Source organism: Engystomops pustulosus, chromosome 1 (genome assembly GCF_040894005.1).
Source record: "Engystomops pustulosus chromosome 1, aEngPut4.maternal, whole genome shotgun sequence".
NCBI lineage: Eukaryota > Metazoa > Chordata > Amphibia > Anura > Leptodactylidae > Engystomops > Engystomops pustulosus.
The window spans coordinates 82,899,115-82,926,897 of record NC_092411.1 but is presented as its reverse complement, the minus strand read 5'-3'; the positions used below and the strand labels follow the sequence as shown (position 1 = coordinate 82,926,897).

General features: G+C 41.2%; 1 protein-coding gene across 3 annotated transcripts; it reads left to right on the top strand.

The window, feature by feature from the left end:
* Positions 1-1,596: 1,596 nt before the first annotated feature.
* On the top strand, positions 1,597-26,572 carry LIMK2 (LIM domain kinase 2). Of its 3 annotated transcripts, none has more exons than XM_072145969.1 (16): positions 1,597-1,829; positions 7,521-7,584; positions 13,388-13,484; positions 15,626-15,735; positions 17,497-17,661; positions 19,053-19,143; positions 19,280-19,443; positions 20,577-20,751; positions 20,835-20,921; positions 21,046-21,174; positions 21,301-21,357; positions 22,895-22,960; positions 23,118-23,292; positions 23,375-23,430; positions 25,674-25,831; positions 25,932-26,572. In XM_072145969.1, the coding sequence occupies exons 1-16, from the start codon at positions 1,760-1,762 to the stop codon at positions 26,095-26,097; spliced, it is 1,830 nt and encodes a 609-aa protein (XP_072002070.1). In that variant the 5' UTR covers positions 1,597-1,759; the 3' UTR covers positions 26,098-26,572. The 3 variants fall into 3 exon arrangements, with proteins under 3 accessions (XP_072002070.1, XP_072002082.1, XP_072002078.1); XM_072145977.1 differs by lacking the exon at positions 1,597-1,829 and adding an exon at positions 1,879-2,071; XM_072145981.1 differs by lacking the exon at positions 7,521-7,584 and having other exon boundaries at positions 1,598-1,829.
* The last annotated feature ends 1,211 nt before the right edge of the window (positions 26,573-27,783 follow it).

Here is a 27,783-nt window from a genome sequence, read left to right as displayed (position 1 = left end):
TCCTGTCTGGAAAGCAGAACATTTTAAACTTTGAAAATGAATAATTTTTACAAACTTTTGCCAAATTTTCACTTTTTTTCAGAACGAAACGCAAAACTTATCACTTAAATTTTGTAACTAACATGAAGTACAATGTGTCACGAGAAAACAGTCTCAAAATCACCTGTATATGTTAAAGCGTTCCGAAGTTATAACCAATTATTGTGAGACAAGTCAGATTTGAAAAATCGAGTCTGGTCATTAAGCTGAAAACTAGTGTCGGTGATAAGGGGTTAAGGGCGCCTTCCCACGTGCCGTTTTTGTTGTGTTTTTAAACGCATCCAAAATGTAAGTGAAACGCATACGTCTCATTGCGTTTCATTGGAAAAGCATATGTGTTTTGGCCAAAACCCCTTCCACTTTCGTTTTGGATGTGTTTAAAAATGCAACAAAAACGGCACGTGGGAAGGCGCCCGGACCATTCCCTGCAGGACCCATCACAGACTGAATATCATACTGCCGATCATTGCTTGTCTTCTTTCTCTTGTCTTTTTATCCCATCTTTCTTTTATTGTTTGTACTGCGCTCTCTGCTGCCGTAACACTGTGAATTTCCCCACTGTGGGACTAATAAAGGATTATCTTGTATATCTTTCCCCATGTACAGGCCGTGCATCTCTATGGAGAGGTGAGGGGTCATTCTTCCTCTCCAGCGTGGAGGACATATGTAGCGGCATACGTTCTTCTGAATTAACCCTTATAGGTAGGATCAGATTTTTTCTGAGCGTGAAAGACTCTACTGGGGGCACCAACTGTTTGGTTTTAGCAGTAGGAACTAGGAATATTTTGGAAAATGCATAATGGGAAGAAATAATAAAAGTATATTGCAGAACACAGTGCACTTCTCTATAACATACTACCAACACGTTATAACTCAGCCAAGGCAAGGTATACTATAAGGCAGTGATGGCGAACCTTTTAGAGGCCGAGTGCCCAAACTGCAACCCAAAAACCTGCTTATTTATCGTGAGGTGCCAACCAAAAATTAAAGCAGTAACTTATTGCTCCCTGGTCAACAACTTTCAATAATATTGGCCTCCTGAGGACAGAAACATAGTAGAAAGATGGAAAATTTTCATCATTTTAGCTTCTTTACAGTTTCCCTCTGTACACAGAGAATAGTGGGGCCAGCAGGAGGTCTTCCAAAAATAATTTGACCCTGTCTAATTCTCCCTCTTCCTACAGTCCCAAGTAGCGAAGTCAGTATCAAAATATGACTGAAAGACGCATCTTTTAAGTTGCTTGGAACTGGAGGAAGATTCTTTGAGTCTTGTCTGATGTGTTGGGGCGATGGCCCGGGTGCCCACAAAAAGGGCTCCGAGTGCCGCCTCTGGCACCAGTGCCATAGGTTCGCCACCCCTGCTATAAGGTATAATTCAGGTGCATTTGGGAGCAGCTTGTAAGTGGCTCGTGTATTTATTTGCCACTACTGGAATACATACATAACGGATGTGTGTATATAGGGAGAGATACAGCTGTTACATTGTATCTCACACCTCAAGTGCTCTGCAGCCTTCAAACCCTGTGAATAATATAAAGTGCGGCCACAGGTGCAGACGTGTTAGTGCTGCCTGTGACTAGCGCTCAGGACCAGCCAGAGACGCCCTGTCCATGGGCAGGACCTGCTGTGCACAGGGGCGGGGCGCAGACATTGGACTTGGACGAACAGGAGGTGTCTGAGGGACAGGTAGAGATTGAGCCTCCCCGCTATCCATACAGTGATGTCACCGGGTGATGTCATCGACGGTGTGTGTGTGAGGCGGGAGCGGCCGGAGGAGACCGGAGTGGACGGTAGGTGTGACAGCAGCGCACAGGAACTTGTGACATGCACCGCTATGGCTGCCGGCTGTGCACGTCTATGTGTACACACACTCACGTCTAGTTGTGGACCATTCTAGAGACTAGTCCCTATACTGGTGACTGCTGTGCTGCTGCCTGTAAACTAGTGTCTTGTGAGGATGAGGCGACTGCAGTGTCATTCAATGAAGTGACTGACGGGAAGTGTCCGCATCATCTCCGAGGTTACCAGCCATGTTAGTTCTGCTAGCTGCCTGCTTTCTTTAGTAATCCATATGATTGTATGTCTAAGGTAACAGGATATTGCAGCACACACCTTGTTCTATTGCTGTACGAGGGAAGTTTTTAATTTTTTTTTGGTGGAGGGGCAGTGCTATGTCTTTAGTGAACTACATAGTGTTGCATTGAACTCATTTACAGGAACAAAGTAAAAGTCCTGATGTTTTGAGTATTTTGTTGTATCGCCCCCTGCTGGCACATTCCATAGTGGCATCTGGTCCCTGTTAGCCAATAGCTCCAGTTTTGTGGAATAAAGAAGGCAGCGGGGGCTATTATTTCAGCTCTTTCATTTCCTTTACTGGCAGAAATGGTATTTATGAGGAAACGCAAAGGTTGGATTGTGAGGCGAGAGTTATCTCTGTGTTTACGTAGTATTAGGGATTACATAGTGGAACTTGTTTCCGGGTGTGAGCTGTAGCACTCACATTGATGTCCTTCTATAATAGTAAAATATCTTGCTTAAAGCATTTACTTTATCATTCTCTATAATACATTTCTGGCATCTGTTGGTTAAGCCATTTTTAGGTTATGCAATTGCCCCGTTGCTGCAGCCATATCAGCTCGGAAGGTCCAAACTCTGACCATCCATAGATCTACCAAATAAATGAACAGTTTGATACCCTATAACAGTGATGGTGAACCTTTTAGAGGCCGAGTGCCCAAACTACAGCCAAGACCCACTTATTTATTGCAAAGTGCCAACACAGAAATTTAATTTGTGATTTATACTCGCTTCTCTGTCACAGCTTTCATTCCTATCGGCACCCTGAGGACACCAATAAAGCAGGAAAAAAAAATTGGATCATCACAACTTCACTCCATGGTCCCATAAACAGGAAGAATTGTCAGGGCCAGAGCAGGAGCTACAATGATGACCCAGATCTGTCCACACCTTCCCACTCTTCCTGTAGTCGCAGGTAGTGCTGTCACTTTTAAATAGCGCTGTGCACAGCAAGTCCTGGGCTGTCTGGGACTGCAGAAAGATACCTGGAATCCTCTCTGGTGATGACCTGAGTGTCCACAGAAAGGGCTCTGAGTGCCACAGGTTAGCCACCACTGCCCTATAAAATCCTCCATATAAAATCTGAACCATTCATCGCCTACTACAAGTGGTGGTGTTTTAAAAGCCCATCTCCAGCTTGGAGCTAAAAATCAATTGACCCTATGCTCTCCTACCCCTGTGGTAAAGATAAGAGAGATAACATACATACAAAGATGGCTGATTCGCGCCTGTGCAGAGAACGGCCCATTTGTGTGCTGTTGTTTTTATTGACCTATTCACTTCCGTTGTAACGGTCTGTGACAGCGGGTACATCAAAGTTAAATCACGGACTGCACATGGCTCTGTGCATGAAGCCTTTTATGTTCCTGTCAGGACCTGAGTGAAGTTGGCCCCCCCACCTTGTTCAAATCAAACAAAATTGGTGTCAAACGTTTGTGCTACGTTTGTGCTGGTTTGTGCAGCAGAAATTTTTGTTTGTGCCGCTATCGTTTTCGAGATTTTAATGAAAGTTTCCAGAGGTCATCAGAGGTCAACCAGCCCCCCCACATTGCCCAAATCAAACAAAACTGGTGCCGAACAATTCTGCTACGTTTGTGCTGGTTTGTGCTGCGCAAATTTTTGTTTGTGCTGCTTTTGTTTTGAATATATGAACAAAAAATGAAAGTTCAAAAGTTCAGCCAGCCCCCCCACATTAACCGAATCAAACAAAACTGGTGTCAAACGTTAGTGCTACGTTTGTGCTGGTTTGTGCAGCAAAAATTTTCGTTTGTGCTGCTATCATTTTTAATATATTCATACTTTTTTGCAGAGGTCATCAGAGTTCATTTCTTCCAAAGTACAATGTGTTTGCTAGCTCCCCCTGGTGATCAAACCAGGGAAGTGTCACTAAGTTTGTTTTTTACCAGTTCATCCTAAACACCTCAAACACCTGAACATACCTTAAAAATTATAGCAGCACAAACAAAAATTTTTGCAGCACAAACCAGCACAAACGTAGCACTAACGTTTGACACCAGTTTTGTTTGATTCCGTTAATGTGGGGGGGCTGCTTGAACTTTTGAACTTTCATTTTTTGTTCATATATTCAAAACAAAAGCAGCACAAACAAAAATTTGCGTAGCACAAACCAGCACAAACGTAGCAGAATTGTTCAGTCCCAGTTTTGTTTGATTTGGGCAACGTGGGGGGGGCTGGTTGACCTCTGATGACTTCTGGAAACTTTCATTAAAATCTTAAAAACGATAGCGGCACAAACGAAAATTTCTGCTGCACAAACGTAGCACAAACGTTTGACACCAATTTTGTTTGATTTGAACAAGGTGGGGGGGCCAACTTCACTCAGGTCCTGTCAGGCCGAGTTCACAAGCAGCATTTGTTTTGCATTTTGAAACGCAACATTGTTTCCAAACGCTTGTGATTGGAAACGAGCTCCACATATTTTGCAAAACACGTGGTGCTTGTTACTTATCTCAAGCGTTTCATTAGAGACTCATCTGTGATTGGGCTAGCCGCTTTCTCGCAGCATTTGCGTTACATTTCTAAAGGCAACAAGATCGCTGCATGTGAACATGGCCCAGGCTTATTTTCTCCTTTGGGTTGCGTTCAAACGTGCAGTTTTTGATGTTCACACCAGGAGTGAAAAAAGTAAGGGACCAGCATCCCCCAATGATAGGTTCTCTCCTGTTATGATCCACACCGGCTTTTTGCTTCAAAAACTGCATCTGAAAAGCTGAACGTGTGAATTCGCCTATAGAGCACTTTTATGCAGCTTGGTCTTGTCTTAAACAGGGACAGCTGGTAAAGAGCTCTGCCCTGCCCAATTCTACAGGTATGTGAGGCTGTTTTTCATGCTGGTCATGTGCTCTTCTCACATGGCAATTCACTTTAACATGTGCAAGTCTTGTAAAGTGAGGCTCCAACAAGCAGCAGAGCTGGGAAGTATGCCAGGGATGACAGTGAAAACCGCTGCAAGGGACAATTATAACCTGGCATGACAGATGCTTGTAGGCTGTTATTCAGGACAGATGTCAGTACATGTAGCTATCACAAAGGAGTTACTTATATGGCACGTTCCACATATGGAAATCACAGCTGCAATAACTTCATTAAAAGAAATTGCACAATTGGCGTGTTATTTGCGGATTTGTTGTACAGCATTATTTTACGGTATATCTACAGCGTAATGCAGTAGCGTTGTAGCATATGGGAATTTTGATAATCCCATACACACATTGCAAGACAAAATCTGCAGTACTGGAAAACCATTTATGGTCTTCAGCAATCAAATGATGTCATTTCTCTGCTGCGGATCCCGGTACAGGATTAAACATTGCAATGCAAAGCTTGAGCTCCACTCCTCCAAATGCAGTGCAGTTAACCTAAGGCTGATGCCACAAGTAGAGCTTTGTCTGCGCTTGCAAACGCAGACAAAGCCGCGCCCGCCGGGCCTCGGCCCGATCGCATCAGCGTTTCTATGGATACGCCTGTGATAGGGAATGAGCCGCCGGTGTTTTGCGTTTAAATTAGAACCGCCGATGCGATTGGGCAGAGGCCCGGCCCGGTGGGCGCGGCTTTGTCTGCGTTTGCAAGCGCAGACAAAGCGCTACGTGTGGCACCAGTCTAAGATCTCAAGCAGAGGATACTTGTACATGTCATGGGCTTCAAACTTTCTATCCCTAGTCATCAACCTGTAACGTCTGCCCACCAGGGTTGTGGTGTCGGAGTCATGATAAAATGGACTGACTCGGATTCCGCAAAGATTCCTTTAGATATGTTTTTTTTTTTTGTATCTAAGGGTGGTGACACACATGGCGGTTTTAGGTCGTTTTTACTTAGTTTGTTTTCAAAAAATTTTGAAAAATGCGGTTTTTTTAAAACAAGTTTTTTTAAAACGCATGTGTTTTTGACAGCTTTGACCAATTATCTTAATTCAAACTGGTCAAAAACACGTTTCCGATCTGAGAACGCACTACTAAAAACGCCACGTGTGTCACCACCCTTAGGATTTAGGACAGAGGTGAATAACATTGATTTGTTCAAGGGCCATATTGTCATACTGCTCAAATTTAAGGGGCTGCACCATTTTCACCAACGACCATAGTATCGCATAAAATTCCATCAAATGATAAATGGAATGCCACAGTACAGCAAATTCTGGCGCACATACTGTTTTCTTGTAGGCCCCTCTTTTTTTGCACTTGATTTGGAAAACTGCCTAAAAACGTCCAAACCCTTAATAAATGCGGTACACGGCTTTTCAGTTGCAAATAACACCCACTTTCTGCCATAGACAGATTGATACATCTGTTAAGAAAAAAAAAAAACGGTATTATCCTGCACTTAATACAGTCATATGCAACGCAAATATAGTTGATATCTAGTTTCCACTTCTGTTATGAAAGGTGCAGCCTTTTTGCAGATCAGATTATAGCTGAATAAATAGTTTGAATTCCTCCTAGTAGTTGACCTCCCTGACCTCAGGTCGTAGGTAGAATGAGACCTCTCTTGTCCGCACCATAAGGATAGGTTAGAATATGGACGTAACGTAGAAGGGGGCACAAAAACATATGAGAAGCGCTGCTCGCTAAACCGGTCTGATAACACGTTTCTCATGATGCATTATTTTTATGTGGATTATGAAGGTTCCAGCAGGCTATTAAGTTACCTGGTATAAATGGCAATGTTTTGCAATCTGTAGACATCAGTTCAGGCATGAAATATATGATATATCCCAGCCTTTCTCTGCTAGTATGTATCTTGCAATGCTTTTCCATTGTTTTCTTTGTTCTTTCCTTTCTTACTTATTAATATGCTATATCTGATCTCATTGATCAGTCAATATTAAAGCCTCCAAGTAGTCACCTATTGTCTCAGAAAGAAAATACTCTTCAGGATCCTTAAGGAGGAGCTGGCAGCCTTGTAAAATATTTGCTGTAAACTAATTGCCACATTAAACTGCTTGCAGATGTCGGGGGATGAGGAGGAGAAGGCATCTGTGTATAGTTCCAGATTTAGGAATTGAGGATTTAAACTTTGTTGAAGCTTCTGATCTGATGCTATAGTGCTGATGTGAACAGAGCTTTATCCATGCCAGAGTAGCCTCTTGAAACTCTTCCATCACTTTAAAACATATTATGGGATCTAAAGGTATTGGTTTATTTGTTTTCTAATGTTAGTTTCCTATACTGTCCTGTATCCCAAATCGGATCAGCACTACTACTATGAGTTGGTGTAGATAGAAGATTATTACCGTGCTTACTGCCTTGTATGAACACTACAAACATAACATGGATGCCATTTAGATTTCCAGATTTGTTTCTCTGCATGCTGTACAAAGAGAACTTGATTATCTTCACATTCTTGTGTTATTTCAGCAGCTAATAGACGTGTGCTTTTACTTACAGAAAAAATACTTAACAACAACAGTGCAATCCCCCAGGATGCCCAAATGGAGGAAAGTGAATCGCAGTAAGTGCTAACCCCCTAGTGATAACCGTTATAGCTAATTTTTGTGTTGCAGACACAAAGGGGATTAAAGGGGTTTTCCCATAAAAGAAAGTTCTCAAATTTTAATCCCCTATTGATGTTTACACAATATTAGCCCCTTACTTTGCAATTTTAGTAAGTTGTATTGCTGTTTTCATCCTACTGAGTGTAATATTCCAGATTGTGGGCTGCGACTCTCTAACCAAACACTTCATGATTCCTCTGTGCTATTAGATGCTTTGTGCCGACATTGTGGTTAGATTATCAGGGTACAAGTTTATATACACTTTCCTTTGGCTTCTGAACATTCACTAGTATCTGACACATAGAAAAAGAGAGTTTCTGCTGAACCAGGAATTGCATGTGTCTGTAGTATGCGCTCTGCCTCCTAGCCCCCCCCCCCCCAATCTGCTCCTGCAATGCCATCAAAGCTATTCATAAGAGGATTCTTGTGACTATAGTTATGAGTTTACGGTTGGATCCAGGGACAATTAAATTGTAAACTCCAGGTCTGATAGAGACAGGTTGGAATTATATCTATGAAATGTTGTATTTTTGTTAATATCATTTAATTAGAGCATGTGTTACTCTAATGTGGGGTAGCGGTAGAAATGGCTGCTAACATGTCGTGTGCAGGGGTGCATGGAAGTCTAGTTGCAATTATTCCTCCCCCCTCTCTATAAAGCTTCTGTGCAATATGACACAAACTTTTGTTCCTATTGCTAGTAAGAGTGAATTCCGTAGTGATTGAAAGGTTAAAAACTGATTTGGAAGAATAAGCCAAAGTGGGTGAAATAAATAAGCATATTCACCTGATAAGAGATTTTAAAGTTTATTAACTTGATTAATGCAAAGTTTGTTGAAAAGTTAGTTAACATCGAAACTGCTGTGGGTTGACTGTGTAGTTTAAAATTTTCATCGTAATTATAATGCCTTTTCAGGGTGTCTAACCCCTCAGATGCAACAACGGTTTTGGATCATTATTTAATTAACTGTGCAGCATTTATTGAGACAAGTACCGTATATACTCGAGTATAAGCCGACCTGAGTATAAGCCGAGACCCCTAATTTTACCACCAAAAACTGGGAAAACCTATTGACTCGAGTATAAGCCGAGGGTGTAGTATACAGCCTGCCCCAAGTGGTAAACAGCCAGCCTGCCCCCTCAGGTATACAGCCAGCCTGCCCCCTCAGGTATACAGCCAGCCTGCCCCCTCAGGTATACAGCCAGCCTGCCCCCTCAGGTATACAGCCAGCCTGCCCCCTCAGGTATACAGCCAGCCTGCCCCCATGTATGTTGAGCACATTTAAAAAAAATAAACTTAATTCTCACCTTCCGGCGATACTCACCCCCGATCCTCTGCAGTGGCTCTCGATCCCCGGCAGCGTCTTCTATCTTCTCTTGCCGGCGGAGGCGCATTCATGCGATCTCCCCGGCGGCGCTCACTATGATGCGGCGGTGTCGCCGCTGATGACGTCACACCGCCGCATCATAGTAAGCGCCGGCGGGGAGATCACATGGACGCGACTCCGCCGGCAAAAGAAGAAAGAAGACAGCCGCAGCCGGGGATCGAGAGCCACCAACGAGGATCGGAAGCCGGCGCCGTGGATCGGGGGTGAGTATCGCCGGAAGGTGAGAGCTAAGTTTATTTATTTAATGTGCTGAACATCGGGAGCCGCCGCCGATGGATCCGGGCACTGGAGGGTGAGTATTAAAATTTATTTTTTTTAATTGACTCGTGTATAAGCCGAAGTGAGGTTTTTCAGCACATTTTTTGTGCTGAAAAACTCGGCTTATACACGAGTATATACGGTACTTGTTAATGAACTTGCTGGTATATCCAGAGTGCGTTCTTATGGACCTCTGGATACCTTAATATGAATTCTGTTTCAAAAATATACATATCCCAGCAGAATTTGGCTTTTTTTCTGAGAATATGGATGATAACGCACAAATTTTTCCATGACAGCACCTGGAGGATGACCCCTTGACTTCTGCAGGGACAGGAATAAGTGGTTAAAATGAGCCTCCCCTGCATCTCACCTCCCTTGCTCCCCTCCGCCGAGGGTACGGTGGGTGTTGGTGGTTTGGAATGCGGCATGCCATGAAGGAATGGGCATCTGTTGTCATAATTCATCACCTTTCCAGCCACGTGCGGGTTCTCCCCCAACCCCGCCCTTCCTGGTGGTCTTGGGTTAAGATTTTAGGCACCTCAGCTCCTCAGAGTCCAACGGCGTACCTGCTACTTCCACTTCCGATGGTGGAACGCATGCAGTCAGTGCACCAGTATCCTAGTACACAAGGCCGTAAAAAGATGCAAGTCCATCAAGTCCAACCTTTAAGAATTAAATGTTTTATCCCCATAACCCGTGATATTTTTTTCTCTCCAGAAAGGCATCCAGGCCTCTCTTGAACATGTACATAGAGTCCGCCATAACAACCTCCTGCGGCAGAGAGTTCCATAGTCTCACTGCTCTTACAGTAAAGAACCTTTGTCTATGTTCATGGTAGAATTGCCTCCCCTCTAGGCGTAGAGGATGCCCCCTTGTCCTGGTCTCAGGCCTAGGTTTAAAAAGATCTTTGGAGAGATCCTTGTACTGTCCGTTCAGGTATTTGTACATTGTAATGAGGTCTCCCCTCAGTTGTCTTTTCTCTAAACTGAATAATCCCAAATTTTGTAATCTGTCATAATCTTGGTTGCTCTCCTCTGCACCCGTTCCAGTTCTACTATGTCCTTTTTATACACGTGCCCAAAACTGTACACCGTATTCCAAGTGTGGTCTGATCAGGGATTTATATAGGGGCAAAACTATGTCTTTATCATGAGAATCTATTCCTCTCTTGATACATCCCATGATTTTATTTGCTTTAGCAGCAGCCGCCTGGCTTTGGTCACTAAAATTAAATTTACCATCCACCAATACCCCCAAGTCCATTTCAGATGCAGTTTTAATTGACTGTTTAGAACATAATTATACTCATTGTTTCCATGGCCCAAGTGCATAACTTTACATTTATCTACATTAAACCTCATCAACCATTTTTCAGCCCACTCCTCAAGCTTCCACAAATCTTTCTGTAATGCTAAACTAGCAACCTCAGTATTAATTACTTTACACAGATTGGTATCATCTGAAAATATTGAAACTTGACTGTGTAAACCGACTACAAGGTCATTAATAAAAATATTAAAAAGTGGCCCCAATACTGACCCCTGTGGCACTCCACTGGTAACATCAAACCAATCTGAGAATGTGCCATTAATGACGACCCTCTGTTTTCTATCACTAAGCCAATTACTTACCCAAATACACAGATTTTCCCCTAGTCCCAGCAGTCTCATTTTATGCGGCACAATGTCAAATGCCTTTGAAAAGTCCAGATATACAACTTTCACAGCGTCCCCCAGGTCCTGTCTGGAACTTACTTCCTTGTAGAAGCCAATCAGATTAGTCTGACAAGACTGATCTCTCATAAACCCAGCGTCAGCATGGGTTTAAGGTTATGTACAGTGTGATACTCCAGGATAGCATCTCTACAATCCCCTCAAATATTTTTCCCCACCACAGAAGTTGGATTCACAGGTCTGGATTGGCGGGACCATTTCTTATCACCACCCAAATCAGCTCTTGCCAGTTTATTATGAAGAGTTTGAGCTTTTTTTTCTTTTTTCTTACGCATCAAGGGGGGTTCCTGAAATTCTGTTATTTATGGGTATGCTTTCATCCAACACAAATCGGGGGTAGGGCCGATACGACGGATTCGGACAACGCACGGGATTTAACATTCAAAATTGTGTCGCAAGCCATGCACTTACATGCACTGGGAAGAAGGTGAACTCCGGCGGACCTTAGCAAGGAAGCAACTCATACAGGAAATTGAATGCACGCACCTCCGAATCCTTGTCAGACAACGCACCTTGGGATGTGTAAGTAAATATGCCCCACTATAGTTCCAAATCTAGATGATCTTCTACTGATATCCAATTCGGAGGCAAAGCTTATATCCCACAGGGAAGACACAATTAAAACTTTGTAGGATCTGGGGTGGATCATAAACACAGAAACTCAGAACTTCCCAAGCAAGAGGAAAAAATTTCATGGCACTATCCTGGACTCAAACTTCCTTTCTTCCCCCAGAAAAGTCTTTAATCCATTAAGTTTGCTCCTTTCAAAAGAGACTCTTGCATGCTGATAGGCTATGAAACTTCTGGGCCAATTTAGGGCATGCATTCAAAGAGATCTCCAAAATCTATTTTGGTCTCATCACTCCAAATCATCTGTTCCAGAGGTTTTGAGGCTTTTCTCTTTGCTGTTTTGGCGTATTGTAGGTGAGATAGTGGCATTTGCACAGTAATGGATTTCTTCTGGCAACTTGAACCATGCAGCCCATTTTTCATCAAGTGCCTCCTTATTGTGCATCTTTGAAACGGCCACAACGCTAGTTTTCAGACCGTCTTATATTTCAGTTGATGTTGTTTGTGGGTTTTTCTTTGCATACCGGACAATTTTTCCTGCCAGTTGTGTGTGAATTTTTGGTTGTTCTTCCCCCCCCTCACATGATCAAAAAGGGCATATCAACACTGACTCGGGGAGATGCAACAAGTTTTGCAGAGCTGTCCAGGATTTCATTGGTTTACCACCTGGGATCTTTTTGCTAATCTGCTTAGTAAGAGGTCTGGTTTTCTTTATTATATCCCTTTTTATTATTCTGTTTCGCTTTTATGTGTCTGTTTATTCCATCATTTTTGTAACCTATAAGCATTGTCTTTTTGCATATTAATTTTTAATAAGCTAATTGCTAGATGAGTGAGATTTTGCCTCAGGTTGGTCACTTTTAAAGGCAGACGGAGGACTGTCGCCTATAAACATGCTTTTGGTGTTAAATTAAAGATAAGAATCTCATAATTTAGTTATGATCAGACCTGTGGTTCTGTGAGGTACAGAACCGCAGATACAGACAGCTAAAACAATATACAGGAACTGCGTCTCTTTCTGCATTTCATATTCCCAACTATGCCCCCATATCTCTGATTCTGAAGCTCACAGAACCACAAGCCTTATACGATCCAAAAGTTGATTCTTCTCTTTAAAATGACACCAAAGCATGTTTCCAGGTACTATAGAACCAACGAATGGGGATGTCTGAAGTGCATTGAATTTTATTTTTTTAATAGGTAAATTGGCGAGTTTTCACATAAGAGGGAATTCTAGAAGGGACAATTTATACCATACCTGAAGACACTAATAGTTTAATGAAGTAAAGTGTGACTGTGTTCTTTTAAGGCTCAAATCATTTACAAAGAGCATCACAACAATTTAAAGGGATGATTTGTGAAGGCAAGAAAGATTCCAGGTTTTCATATGTATGATATGATTAATCCAAAAACTGTTACGACATTATACTTTTCAAGTTTCAAGAGTAAGCAAAAGGAAATCCTGCAAATTCACAAAAGGATTTCATCAGAATTGTTCTCGACTGTTGTGCCAGGGAGGTGCAGGTGTGATCTGCATTTGTTCTCCCTTGTCTGTCAGCACAGCCAGATTACACAATCAAAGCAGCCACCAATATGGCGAAGGTTACAGAAGATCTAAACCTAAAAATACCAATATTTCTGTGTGCATTAATAATGTAGTAATCTTGATCACTGTAGGTAGAAGATTAAGGCATAATTTATGCCAAAAAATTGCACAAAGCTTGCAGATCTTAGACGGAACAGTGGAACAATAGCTGGCAGTCTCCGGGGAGTCTTTATTCACTGCATGTTTTTCTTTAATGTTACAGGAAATGTGAGTCAACTGGACTCTCTCCTGTGGAGCCCTGGACTTTACAACCTGAACAATGCGTGAGCTGCAAACTTCGCCTGACAGGACCAGCCATGGTAAATTCTGCTAACCTCTGCACATATACAACACTTGCTGTATGTGTGCTAAAGAGTAACTGGATTTATTCCAATACTCCCACCTTCCTAACAGTCACATCCCCGTGGTCCAGGAATCTGTGATATGTTCGCCCGTATTCCCACGCACTTGGATACATTTTTTCACAGTTCACCAATTGGGTAAACATTTGTTGAAAAGCAAAGGCTGAAGTACAGTTAAAGACTTTTTAATACTTCACTGATACTCAAAATGATGCAAGCGTGAGTTTTGTGAGACAGAAGAAGAAACAATAAAAACATAGTAGCAGGGAATATCTATAATAAAAAGGAAAACTGCTCTTGACTGATCTTCATTTATTAGTCTTGTAACTCAAAAATAAGACTTGAATAACTGTGGGCAGTAAATTGAATTGTTTAATTAATCCATTTAGGGGCCTTGGAATGCTGTCTCTAAAATATTATGGACCACAGGAAGACAACATATGGATTAGTGCTGCAAGTCACAGTATACGTTTACAAGATTGTGCAGGGAGCACAAAATAAGTCACAGTTCTGTACTTAAAATTGTGTATATTGTCCTTTAATCCCATCCTTTATGTAAATACATTAGCTTCCCACAGCGGTTTCTGTAAAATGTGTAACCACACCAATTAAACTCAATTGTTAAAGGGCACAAGTTAGGCCCTATCCATAGGAGCATGATAATCTCTTGGGGAGCTTCATAGAGTTTAATAAAGCAGAATGGACATGCACGGTCGTCTGCTCCGCTTATGTCTGGGAGCAAAAAAGGGTCCGACGGAAGTACCCCCTCCCCCTGTTCTTGTTATCTGTGATGGGACCCCCCAACTATCAGCAACTATGGCCTTACACCTGGACAGGGCCTAACTTGTTTTGTGGGAAAACACCTTGAACCCCTTAACGACACGCACCATAATAGTATGGCACGAGTTGGGTGTGGGTGCATGGAGAGGTCTCACAGGCTGAGCCCTCTCCATAGCCGGTAAGTCTTTGGTGCATATTGCAACAAACCCTTACCTGTAAAACCCACAATCATTTCTAGGTGTCTCGTTTTAACCATTTCATTACAGTGTACAATTGCACATTGTAATGAATGAGGAGTAAAATAAAAAAAAATATATATACCATATATACCCAAGTATAAGCCTAGTTTTTCAGCACAAAAAAATGTGCTGAAAACCCAAACTCGGCTTATACAAGAGTAAAAAAATATAGGTTTTACCAGGTTTTTGTGGTAAAATTAGGGGCCTCGGCTTATACTTGGGTCGGCTTATATTTGAGTATATACAGTGTGTGTGTGTGTGTGTGTGTATATATATATATACATATATATATATATTACTGTAGGTTCAAGCGATAAACCTAGGATGTCTGAAACATAGAAGTACAAAGTCTAAAAAAATTTAATTATCCTAAAAATTCAAATCACCCCCCCTTTGTAAATGTATGAAATCATTATAAAACCTATACAAATATGGTATCTCCGTGATCACACCGAATCAAAGAATGAAGTAGACATGTAATTTGGGGCGCACAGTGAAAGCCGTAAAATCCAAGCCCACAAGAAAACTGTGCAAATGCGTTTTCTCCATTTTCACTGCATTTGGAATATTTTTTTTTCCGCTTCCCAGTGCATGGCATGGAATAATAAATACCGCCCCTATGAAGTGCAATTTGCGTAGAAAACAAGCCGTCACAGAGCTCTTTACATGGAAAAATAAAAAAGTTATCGTTTTTTTTTTTATTGATTTTTTTTTTTTTGAAGTTGAAATGAAAAATCAAAGGGCCAGGTCTTAATGAGTTAACGGCTTACATACATTTAAAGGGAACCTGTCGTGAAGGCCATTTTTCAGTGATGACAGGTCCCACTAGGCAATTGTTTAATTATAACTCGCAACAGAGTTTGCGTACTGCTCACTACCTAGCAAGAAATGAAGCCAAAGTATGTGATGCATGCGCAGTCACAAGTGAAAAGGGTGGCTTTCTTTTCACTTCTCATTGCACAAGACTGAAATCTACAGCTCACAGTGCAACATGTGCACCATGGTGTCTCTACACAATATTGTGATAAGCTGTGGACCATTTGCATGTTTATTGTTTATATATCTTCACTTTTCCCTCAGGTTGTCGCCCAGTACAAGTTCCACCCTGAGTGCTTCTCATGCTCCGGATGCCATGCTGTGATTGAGGAGGGAGAGTCGTTCAGTTTGGTGGAGAGCAAAACTCTGTTTTGGTAAGGATTCTGTAATTATTCAGATCTACACACAATATGAGCAACCTGGCTTTAGGTTGCATGACAGCCTTGTGGGACCATTTCTGCCTTTTTCAAAACAAAAGTCAGTGTTTTTTTTTGTTGTTGTTGTTTTTTTTTTTTTTACAAACTTATAGTGATGGGGGGGGGGGGTGAAACTTTTCTTTAAATATACTTCATTCTGGTAATCTTGTAAAGAAACAGGATGCAATGTGCCCCTTAGTTACAATGTTCCTTCTATATTGCTATTGCAAATCTGCCTACCAGGTTAAGGGTACGTTCACATGTTGTTTTTCACAAGCAGTTTTTGAAGCCAAAAGCCGGTGTGAATCATAGTGGGTGATCACATATCATTGAGAGAAGCTGCTCCTCTTCTTTTATAATTCCTCTACTTCTGGTTTGGACATCAAAAACTACACGTGACCGTACCCTAAATAGGGGTCTATCTCTCCTCTTCTATTTGTTACACAGCTATGAGTGTTAACCTTTTCTGATCTCTCCCTGGCTGCAGTATGCTATGAGCATTATTTTCAGAGATCAAGCTCAAAGGGAAGGGGTGAATCCTCCCATCTGAGAGCTGTTAAAGGACATCTACCACCAGGATAAAGGATTGTATGCAAGCTCCATTAAAACCTATGGAGGCGCCTCTTAAGTTGTCTATTACAGTATGGCAGTACATGGGGATTTTCCACATCATCTATTACAATATGCAAATTGCACATTGTAATCGGTTAAAATGAGACCGCCTTGGGTCTTTGTATGACCTGAGGCTGTCGTGGTATCAGATCACCAGTGACTTCATGGGAGCAACTAACTCAATATGTCGGCGCCAATTGGTCCCTGTCCCCAATGGGGCTCACAATCTAAAACACACGCCTACACCTACCTTTTAATTCTCGAATTTCAATCCCCTAGTGATTTTAACCCTTTACTTCACAATTTTACTCAGTTGTATTGCTGTTTTAGCTCCTATCACTCAGTTATGGTCCGTGTAATATTCCAGAGTGTGGGCAGGGACTCTCTCAGAAGACGTATTATAATCCCTGTAGTTCTGTGAGATACAGTGTGGTTACATTATCCGGGTACAGGGTTGTATACACTTTCATCTAGCTTCTGAACATTGTACTAGTATCTGACATAGAGTAAGACAGATCAGAGATAAATTGATGAGATCCATTAGATGCCTGTTACACACAATGACACAGTTAGCCCTGCTATTCCACAACACACTAGATCTGCTGTGCCTTCCTGTTGTGCCTCCCCAGGTAAAGAACTTATCTGCCTGTAGCTTGTAGTTCTCCTCATGTTTCTGTTGTTGGCAGGAACTCAGATTCTGTGTAATCAGTGAGTGAGCTTTGTCCTGGACTGCAGGGGGGTAGGGCTAGAGTGCAGGGAACAGAGAGAAACTCTCCCCCACAGCCGTTACACACAAATCCAAGATGGCTTCCCCGACATCAGAAGTTACTGGATTGTGTCTTGGGGCAACTGAAATTGTATACACCAGGACTGATGGAGACAGGTTGGAATTATATCTGAAATGCTGTATTTTTGTAAATAACAGTGAATTAGAGAATGTGTTATTTTATTATCCCAAGTATATTTTTAAAAACTTGTCTTTGTGGGAAGACACCTTTATGGAAGGAAAAATTAAAATGCAGTCTCATATTATCTCTGGTGCAATATATTTGTGATGCATATTTTGTTTTATAGATTTTATTTATTTTTTTGTAATTTATATTCTAGTGGCCCATGCCATAAGCTGCTTCTTCTGCGACCACAATTTGAGGGGCTGTGCAATGAATTGGCTATAGAGCAGCATCCTCATACTCTAACCCTCTTACGCCTACCTCCACATGCAGGAAGCAGTAGGGGCTTCTCGGTGTCAGTGGAGAACATGATGGTCACACAGTGAGTATAAATCGCATGTCTCCCTTATTTGAACCCTTTCCCTGCTTGGAACTTATATCACGTCATTCGCCAAAGCAATTTTTACAATTTTGATGTATAAAAATGAAAATTACAGCATAAAGGATTATACAAAACCACAAAAAAGGTATATTTTCAGAAAAAAAGAAACGTGTCCCATTTTCAAAATTGCATTAACGAGTTTATAGACATGGGGACCATATAACTTTTTGCACAAGTTCTGGGTGGGGGTGTAAATATGTAGCCACATTAGGCAAAAATGATCAAATATTCATTGTTTTGCTCAATTTACATTAAAAAAATATTGCTCAATATATGAAATTTAGAAAACAAGTGTGGTCTCAGATTCTTCTGGGTAGGAGAGGGTTAATAACATGAACATTAGTTCACATTATCCCATTAAAAAAATTAAGTTATCTGTGGGATGTGAACAGCTCTGTGCACTCTCCTCTATATTCTCCCTGCAGCCTGCTGGCTAAGAAGCTGAACGGGCGGCAGAATTCAGAGGGCTGTAACTTTGGATCTGTGGCACCTAGAATCTTTCTTCTTTTTTCCAAGATGAATGTAATTTTGTGTTTGTAGGTGTTTAGGGAAGCACAGATATTAACTGTTAAACTGGCTTACCTATATATATATATACATGTATAAAAATCCCACCCGAAATTCTCACTTTAAACGCAAATATCTCCGGTTACCTAGCAGCTAGAAACGCAATGAAAGAGGAGATTCTTTGCCTTGACAGAAAAATAAGATGCTAGGTGCCACAGAACCAAAGTACTTCTCCTCTGAAGAGAGGACGTATTGCACCCCCCTCCCCCTTCGCAATACAGATGCCACCCTGTGAGGACGTATAAGATGCATCCTTGACGGGAGTAAGGGTTATTGTGCAGGCAGTTTCCTTTTGTAAGGGTACATTCCCACGCGGTATGCGGGCATACCGCCGTGTGCTGGAGTGGAGGAGGAGGTGACCCCCTCCTCCCTCCATAGAGAATAGCGGGACACGGCCACAGACAAGCCAAAATATAGAGCATGCTCTATCTTTTTGCGGTGTGCGGCCAGGATCGGTGCCACACATGTGTGACACCATATCTGCGGCCACGTGTACGTCCCCGCAGACGCCCATGTGAATAAGCCCTTACACTGAGTTTCCATTGTATGTAGCATTACTGTAGCATGGTCCTAAAAATAAAAGCATTGAAAAAGTCTTCAAAAGTTGCAAAAAATTACACCACGCGTATCTCTGTACACCATAGTATGAAAAAGTTATTAGCGCATTAAAAAATAATAGAATAGAATTTTCAATATAGTCAGTAATACGAACACCCAAAATGATGCTGATACCTTCTGTATTAGATGTCCTTTCCTTACTACAGGGTGACACTCGAAGCTCGTAACTTGCTCTACCCTGGAGACCGCATCTTGGAAATTAATGGCTCTCTTGTCAGTACAATACCACCAAAAGAGGTAAGATGTTTTCCATATCCTCATGTAACAATGCAGGCTAGTTATATCTTTTACATGGTGGCTTGAACATTAATTTTTATTAAGACTGGTAATGCTGCCTGCTCACTGTTATTTCCATTCTTCACACTTTCCTCAGGCTGATAATTTGCTTAGCAGCACCGATCGGACCCTGCAGCTTCTGGTAGAGCACAATCCCCCACTGACTCCCGCTGTGCCTAAAGTTATCCCAAAATCTCCCTCCTTGCACCCACGTGAGGGAAAGGGTATCTCTGAAAGTAATGCAAAGCGCGGCTCCATCCGGTTAGATTCACATTTTAACTTGCTTTATAACAGCATCTTAATTACCAGCTTTATTGTTGTATTAATTGGTTTGTATATTTAGCACTACTTATTTGAACAAGCTTTTGATTTTATTGTTGTTGTTTATTTACCATCAAAATCGAGCATAAAACAGACACCTGCTCATCGATCCAGGCACTGTGACTGTGCTAATCCTATATTTGTTATCCATAGCCTTCTTCCTTTGTTGTCCGAGTTTAAAAAAAAATATATATATATGTGGCCGGAAGAGGGCTGACTAAAATAATAAAACTGTACTTACCTTCCGGTGCCCTCCCGTATCCAGCGCTGCTGTCGCTCCGGTCCGGGCGCCATGTAAACAAACATGGCCGCCGGAGCAGCGCTGGATTCAGCTTCCGGCCGGCCGTGGCCGGGTACGCCTATCCGTCCCTATACACAGCACTGTGTATGGGGGCTGGAAGGTTGTCGGGTCCAGCCGGAAGCTGAATGCAGCGCTGCTCCATGTTTGTTTACATGGCGCCCGGAGCAACAGCAGCGCTGGATACGGGAGGGCACCGGGAGGTAAGTACAGCTTTATTATTTTAGTCAGCCCGCTCCCTGCCACATATATTTTTTTTTTATCAAAACTCGGACAACCCCTTTAATGCCTTTTTTGGCTCATGAATGAGAAGGGCTTTTGGGGGTATTATCAGAGCACTACCTCTGCTGCAGGAAGAGGGGTGGGGGAAATGCTAAGGGAGAGGGGAGACAGTGTAGCAGCCTTTCAAGCTACAGCATAGAGGGATTTTGGTAACGCACTCTAAAAATTATGCCAATGAGTTAGAAGTGCTATAAAGTTGATTGAAAGGAGGAGGCCATGGAGAACAAATATAAGAAGATTTCTGCAGTCATGGTGCCACTATCAATGAGTAAGTGTCCTTGGTTTATCATGCTTGATTTTTGTGTAGATTTTCATAAATATTTCTTTAGTTTTCATTGTTATATTTTGCACCTCCTTGAATCACCAAGTTACTTAATATTCTGTTTTGTTTGGATTTTTTAATGTAGTTCTTTCATTAAAATGTACCTCCACAAATCTGTCCAGTTCTCACATGTTTGCTTTGGCTCATTTTTCTGATTTGCTACTTATTCAGGCGCAGTAACAGTAACACTCGCTGCTCTGGACCCTGTTCTCCCAAAGACATCCGATGTGTTTCTCGATCAGAGTCTCTTCGTTGTGCTGTCGGTGGACCACAGCAGATCTTTCGGCCGTGTGAACTTCTTCATGGGGAAGAACTTGGGAAAGGTTTCTTTGGTCGAGCCATAAAGGTCAAGTTTGGAAAAGTTGTAAATCATATTTTGTAGAATGCAGGTAAACTCTCATAAAACATTTGTGCTTGTTTTGTCTGCAGGTCACACACAGAGCCACTGGGAAAGTGATGGTTATGAAAGAGTTAATCCAGTTCGATGAGCAGACCCAAAAAACATTCCTTACAGAGGTAGCAGAAAAAATGCTTTGAAACCTACAGTATCAACGTTAATCAAGATTTAAAACTTGTCTGTATCACATATTATTCTTTTTATACTTAAAATCATGACAGTATTATCTTTTCTGCCTCACAGGTGAAGGTCATGCGGTCTTTGGATCATCCCAATGTGCTGCGATTTATTGGGGTTCTCTATAAAGATCGTAGGTTGAACCTGCTCACTGAATTTATAGAATGTGGAACCCTAAAGGATTTCTTAAGAGGGGTGAGCCAAAGAATTAAGAGTTTTAAAATTAGATCCTATTTAATGTAATGAACGAATATTTTGTGTGTTAACGCTAATAGATAATTCTCACAAGATTTTAAAAAACATCCATTTCGCCTTCTTTAGGACCCATGTCCTTGGCACCAGAAGGTCTCATTTGCTAAGGATATTTCTTGTGGCATGGTAAGTGTTTTGAAAGGCTGCCTCCCCTGGATATGGGTGGGGTTGTCCAGCAGATGGCCACAGTGCTGCAAAGGTGGGAAATAATGTAAGAAGGTAGCAGCAATTATTTGAGCAAAAAGGTAGCAGTGCAATATTTTTCTTTAACCCCTTCATGACTGCCATACGGCTATTTGCACAGGCCTCAAGCAGAAGGCATTTATAAATGTCTTGACAGTGAGCAACTTAAAATGGCCATATCTCCTGAACCCTGGCACATAAAATTTGTATGTCATTTTAAACAGAAGAATCTCCCCTTTAATGTATGTGTGTGTGTATATATGATGTATGGATGTTTGTACAGCTTTCTATTCTGGATTGTAAATTTAAGGGTGGATATCTCTGGTTTTCTTAAGCATCCATGCACAATCCATATATGATATTAAATAAGGAGACTCTCCTGTTTAATATTACACCATGAATTGTGTTTTCTATTTGCAAGGGTTCAGCAGATATAAGTGTTTGAAGTGTGCCCCGTTCCAACCTATCGGCTGAAGGCAGAATATAGAAGAAACTTCAGGAGACTTTCACTTGTGCAGAAGTACATGCACCCTCTGCATCTGAACTTGGTTAAGGGTGATGGAATAATGCTGTACATGTTTATAACACAGTTTTGGTAAAAGTTACTACTTTTAAAAAACCTTTAATTGGAAAAACGTCGGCTTATTTTTTCACATTTGTAGTAATTTTTTGGCAATTTTTTGTATATACTCGAGTATAAGCCAAGGCCCCTGATTTTACCACCAAAAACTGGGAAATCCTATTGACTCGAGTATAAGCCAAGGGTGTAGTATACAGCCAATCCCCATGTAGTATACTGCGAGCCAGCCCCCAGTATGCCACATAAGAAAACCCCCAAAACTTAATACTCAGCCTCCGCCAATTCTCACTCACCCCCGATGCTCGGTGCGGCTCCTCTTCGTTCTTCTCTTTGCTGTAAGCGCCGGCCGGAGCGATCCCATCGGAGCGATCCCATGGACCAGCTAGAGAAGAGGACCCGCCGGGAACCACGCGTCAAGGATTCAGGCGCCGGAAGGTTAGTATTAAGTTCATTATTTTTTGTTGACTCATGTCATAGCCGAGGTGAGGTTTTTCAGCACATTTTTTGTGCTGACGAACTCGGCTTGTACACAAGTATATACGGTATCCTATCAAGTTAGTCTCGCATGGTATGATAAAAACAAAGTAAAAATTGTTATGATATGTAAAGAAATGACTTCATCATTTTCACTGCATTCAGAATTTTTTCCCTGCTTCCCAGTATAGAATATTAAATACCATCCCTATGAAGTGCAATTTGTTATGTAGAAAACAAGCCATCACAGAACTCTCTACATGGAAAAATAAAAAAGTTATAAATTTTTGAAGGTGGGGAACGAAAAATAAAGATGCAAAAAATAAATAGGGCCTGGTCCTTAAGGGGTTAAACCTTCTCACTTTTATAAGTTTGGAACATCCCTTTCAAATAATTTTATTAATCCAATATTATTTTCCTTCTAAGGCATATCTTCACTCCATGAGTATCATCCATAGGGACCTCAACTCACACAACTGTCTCATCAAATTGGTAATGTCTTATTTCCTCCCTGCCCAGTTCCTTGATCTTGTCCCCTTTATATTCTTTTGATCGTATCCTCCTTAAATTATTTTATGTTGTATGTGTATATAATGGCTTGGGTTTTTTTCTGAGCTGTTTTTTTTTTTTTATTATTATTTTTTTGTAGGATGGCACTGTAGTGGTTGCGGATTTTGGACTTTCCAGGCTTATTTTGGAAGAGAAACCCAGACCTCCACCAGAAAGGCCACCCACAAAAAAGAGAACGCTACGGAAAACTGATCGCCGGAAACGTTATACTGTGGTGGGCAATCCATATTGGATGGCGCCAGAAATGTTAAATGGTAATAGAAAACTTGAACTATTTGTATATTAGAACTGAAGGATGCCCTTTTTTAAATTGAGACCTTCCTCTTTATTATCCAGGTAAGCAGTATGATGAGAAGGTAGACGTATTTTCATTTGGGATTGTCCTGTGTGAGGTAAGCAGACTATTATTTCCAAGACATGAAAAACCTTATAATTTAACCAAAAAAGAATCATAAAACCCCAATACATTGATATTTCTAGTTCAATTATCCTATCTTACAAGATCGCCGTTCATGACATTCATTTTACCTAGTTTACTCGTATATAGTAGTGGCTGTGATTGCACAGTGCATTTCATCCAGTATACATAGTGGTTTGCTGGGATCTAGGTAGAACGCAAGCTCCACAGCTCATCGGTCCAGGGCCGGCCCTATGGGTAGGCAAAGTGGGCAATTGCCAGGGGCTCCTGAAATGGGAGAATCTCTTCTTTCAAAGGAATCTTGAATTTTGTTTCTAGGTGCCATGGATCCAGAGATAGTCAGGTTTAAAGTGAGAATATCAGGTTCCATTTTTATATATAAAAATCACTCCTGATGGCAGTTTAACAGTTAATATCTCTGTTTTCCTGACACTTAGAAACACAGATTCATAGGAAAAAACAAGTGAGGTTCTAAGTGTCAGAGAGCCAGAGATGCAGCCCCCTGAAATGTACCCACCGTCCAGATTCTTAGCCATCAGGCTGCAGGGAGCATTTGCTGCACACAGGAGCTGCTGCACCTCACAGATAATGGAAATGTTCACTTTACATGTTACTAAATTTTGAGAAGGGATAATATCAACTACTATTCATGTTTTTAACCCTTCTCTATGCAGAACTATCTAAGAACACTCTTTCTTATTGCCTTTTATTTCGTGATAGTTTTTTATTTTGCGAAAATTGACTGATAGGATGAACATTCCATCCTCTTCCCCTAATGTTGCTATTATATATTAACACCGTGACCCAGAACATGTCCATAAAGCTAAAACAAACACATGTTCCGGAATAAAATTTTTATTTTCCATCATCCTCCATTATTTACACCTATGCAATGACGTTCTCACTCAAATTCTTATGAAGCATGAAGGGTTCTGTTATTGTGGACAAAACAATGGCGACATCTAAACGTGACTTTTATTATCTCATTAGCTCGGTTTACGGATATATTGTTATTTATTTGGGTGACGATTGTCTAAGGAGCATACAATGATAGATCTGCGCAATTTTCTGCAAAAATAGTTTGGTGCCCCTGTGGATGTAACGTTCCCTTTGCTGCATATTTTGGTGAAAATACACATGTGGGGTCTGTATGATCCCCTCAGATCTTACTGTTTTAGGAAGATATATTTTCTGTATACAAGTTTCTGGATTTGTACATATTTTAGAGGAAATTTTGAATGTTAATTGCCAAATGCATCGCCTGGTTTTTACTTGGCGCTTTTACTTTTTATTCTATTTTATTGCTATATTTTGCAGGTTGTGACTGTCTTAACTTTTTGTAGCTGAAAAGCAGATATCTAGTTATTACAATTTTAGTAATATTATGTGGATTTCATTTATGTGAACATATCAATATGGGACATTTGTGAACTCTACACGTGTCCATCTATTACATTTAGGAGATGTGAAGGTAAATATTTTCTGGAGCACATTTTTGCCATCAAAGTCACGTTTTAAGTATTTTTATAAAATGTTTCAGTTTGAATCAAAATTAAAGGTCAAAATTGGAAAAATTGCTCTGGTCAATAACGCAACAAAATATCCAGAAATGCTCCCATATTACAGTTTGTTTTACCACACTAAAGGGAGCCTCATGCTGACTGTGACTGGTCATAAAATTTTATTTTGGGGCCCCACGTTTAGTTTTGCCCAGGGCCCCACTTTGTCTAGAACTGGCCCTGCATGGGTCAGACATTTTGTTGACTCCCAAGGCAACAGAACTGATGCAGGGTATGACAATGGTCCGGCAGCAGTCCTACAGCATGGTGGAAAACATTTTCAAGAAGAATCTTTTATAGCACTAATACTACTATGGTATTTTTATGTAGCAGCATTGGAATAATTTGTAAGGTCATTATAATGGCATTTGCTAGCAAAATAGTAGTTAGAGCTAAAGACGTTGGCGAGTATTTATCAACATGCTGTTTTCCTCATGTCTTGATACATGCCTTTTTTCTACCTAGAATTAGCCTCTTAGTGACCGGGCATATACCCATGGTGCTGTGTCCCCCAATGTAGCAACGAGAAATCCCAATTTTGTAACAACTTTTTTTTTTTTTTCTGCCATCTCTTCAAGCCGCTGTACAACCCTGTTTAGTCTAGATCTGACTTGTAGAGGAAAGGACACAAGGTCAAATATACTGTTTGGCTTTTCAGATTATTGGACAAGTCTACGCTGATCCAGATTGCCTACCACGCACCATTGACTATGGCTTGAATGTCCGTTTGTTCTGGGATAAATTTGTTTCACAAGATTGTCCTTCAGGATTTTACCCCCTTGCCACAGCCTGTTGTCAACTTGAGCCTGACCTAAGGTAACGAAATTCTTTACTTATACTTACAACATAAGCTCCTCCTCCGTATTTTATCTTGCCTCCTTTTCATCCCACGAACCTTATCTTTTTTGATCCATAGGCCAGACTTTCTATATCTACATGATACACTTACAGCCATATCGCTGTTCCTGGGTGAGCTGGCAATCCCTTTACCATCTGAACTAGAGTACATGGAGCAGAATTTGAGGGTGCAGTATGGTCTGACACGAGAACAACCCTCTCTGGTGGAGAGCATCAGCCACTAATCCAAGAAGATAACATACAGCAATCTTTTATCCATATACATTATATCAATAACAATATTATTAGACCGGTCATAGAGTTGTAACTAAAAGGATCCAATCCATGTGCACATTTCTACATTTTAACATTACGTTTAAACAACAAATAATTGATATACCGTATAAATACTTGTGTATAAGCCGAGTTTTTCAGCACAAAAAGATGTGCTGAAAAACCCCACCTTGGTTTATACACTAGCATATAAAATAACGTACATACTCACCTTCTGATGGTCTGCGCGGCTCCTCTTCCTCCTTCTGTTCATGTGTAACAAAGCATACAGAGACATGGCTTTCTCGCCGGATAGAGCACACGGACGTGTTTCTGCCCGCTTTGGAGGAGGAGAATGAGGGGGCATAGAGAGCATCGGAAGGTGAGTATGTAAGTTTAATTTTTATCAATAGGTGAGGCTGGCTGCAGGGCATTTCATCTGGGGGGGGGGGGGAAGCACTCCTGCACAGTGTAATAGCCTGTGAAGCCAGATCACTGAGGGGCTTTGGTAACGCCAACAGAGCCTTACTGGCTCATTGGCATAATTTTAAGGGTTTTTTTGAAAGAAGGCGGCCATGAATAACAAATATAAGATCACTTCAGTCACTGTGCCTGGATTTATGCACAAGTGCATAATGAAATCTTTGTGGTTGAGTAGAACTGTAATTATGTAGATGCTATATTATGGCTTGGTGTTTCGCATAGATCTGTGAAATGGTAAAGGGCCTTCATATTAAGGATATCTTTGGCAGTTTTTCCTTGATGCCAGCATATGTATATGTGCTAAGAACCACAGCATGCCTTGTGATACACAGGACTCCTGATGTCAGAGCACTTTTCATTCCTTGTATACTGTTACACAACAAATAAAAAACTTGAATAGGTTGTTCCCTTCATGCTGAAAAATTGTAGTAGCTGGAAGACTGTTACATATTTATTCAACCAGATGGGAACTATTGTGATACAAAACCACTTTTGGATAGCACTTGCTATTGCTGTGTTTTTACATGAAAACTGGAATTTCAATTTTATATATGTATTTTTTAAAACAATTGCATATTTCTTAATGTGTTTACTATTGTTAGGGTGTGGTTACTCGTACCGCTAGCGCTGAGGTTGTTTCCAGGGAAATGAGATTGGGCCCTGGCCGCCCCCATGTGCTAGTGATACGTGTGACCGCACCCTTATAATTTGAGTGGTGCCCACTTATCACCAAGGGGTTTTATTAGCTGCTTGCCAGTCCTGTGCTTAAAGATTTACTCCCAACTTTTACCGGCAGCTGTTACAGGTTTTGTTTTTTTCGATTTGTAAGTGATTTGGTAATAATGCAATGTTGTTATGTAAATGTTGTGATATAGTAATAGAAGGGGTACATGGCTGCTACAGAATGGTAATGGGAGTTTTCCTCCCACACATCTTGTATTTTCTATCAGTTTAATCAATAAAGGATTTAGCATTTAATGCTTGGAGTTAGATATATTTGTGTAACCACTAGAATGACTCTACTTGTATCCTTATAGGAGAGGCCTGTGAATATTATGGCTTCAAGGAGCTGTAGTTGTCAGGGTGCTGTAGAGTAAGAAGTAGCCTGTTAGTGTTCGTTAGGGGCTATTTTTGTGGGGGGGGGGGGGGGGGGAAGGAACACAAAACTTTACAAA

Coding starts and splice junctions, on each gene's coding strand:
- LIMK2 (XM_072145969.1), top strand. CDS start 1,760: ATGTCACCGGGTGATGTCATCGACGGTGTGTGTGTGAGGCGGGAGCGG. Junction 21,175..21,300: donor TAAAGGATTTCTTAAGAGGG/GTGAGCCAAAGA, acceptor CGCCTTCTTTAG/GACCCATGTCCTTGGCACCA. Junction 23,293..23,374: donor GGCGCCAGAAATGTTAAATG/GTAATAGAAAAC, acceptor TTTATTATCCAG/GTAAGCAGTATGATGAGAAG.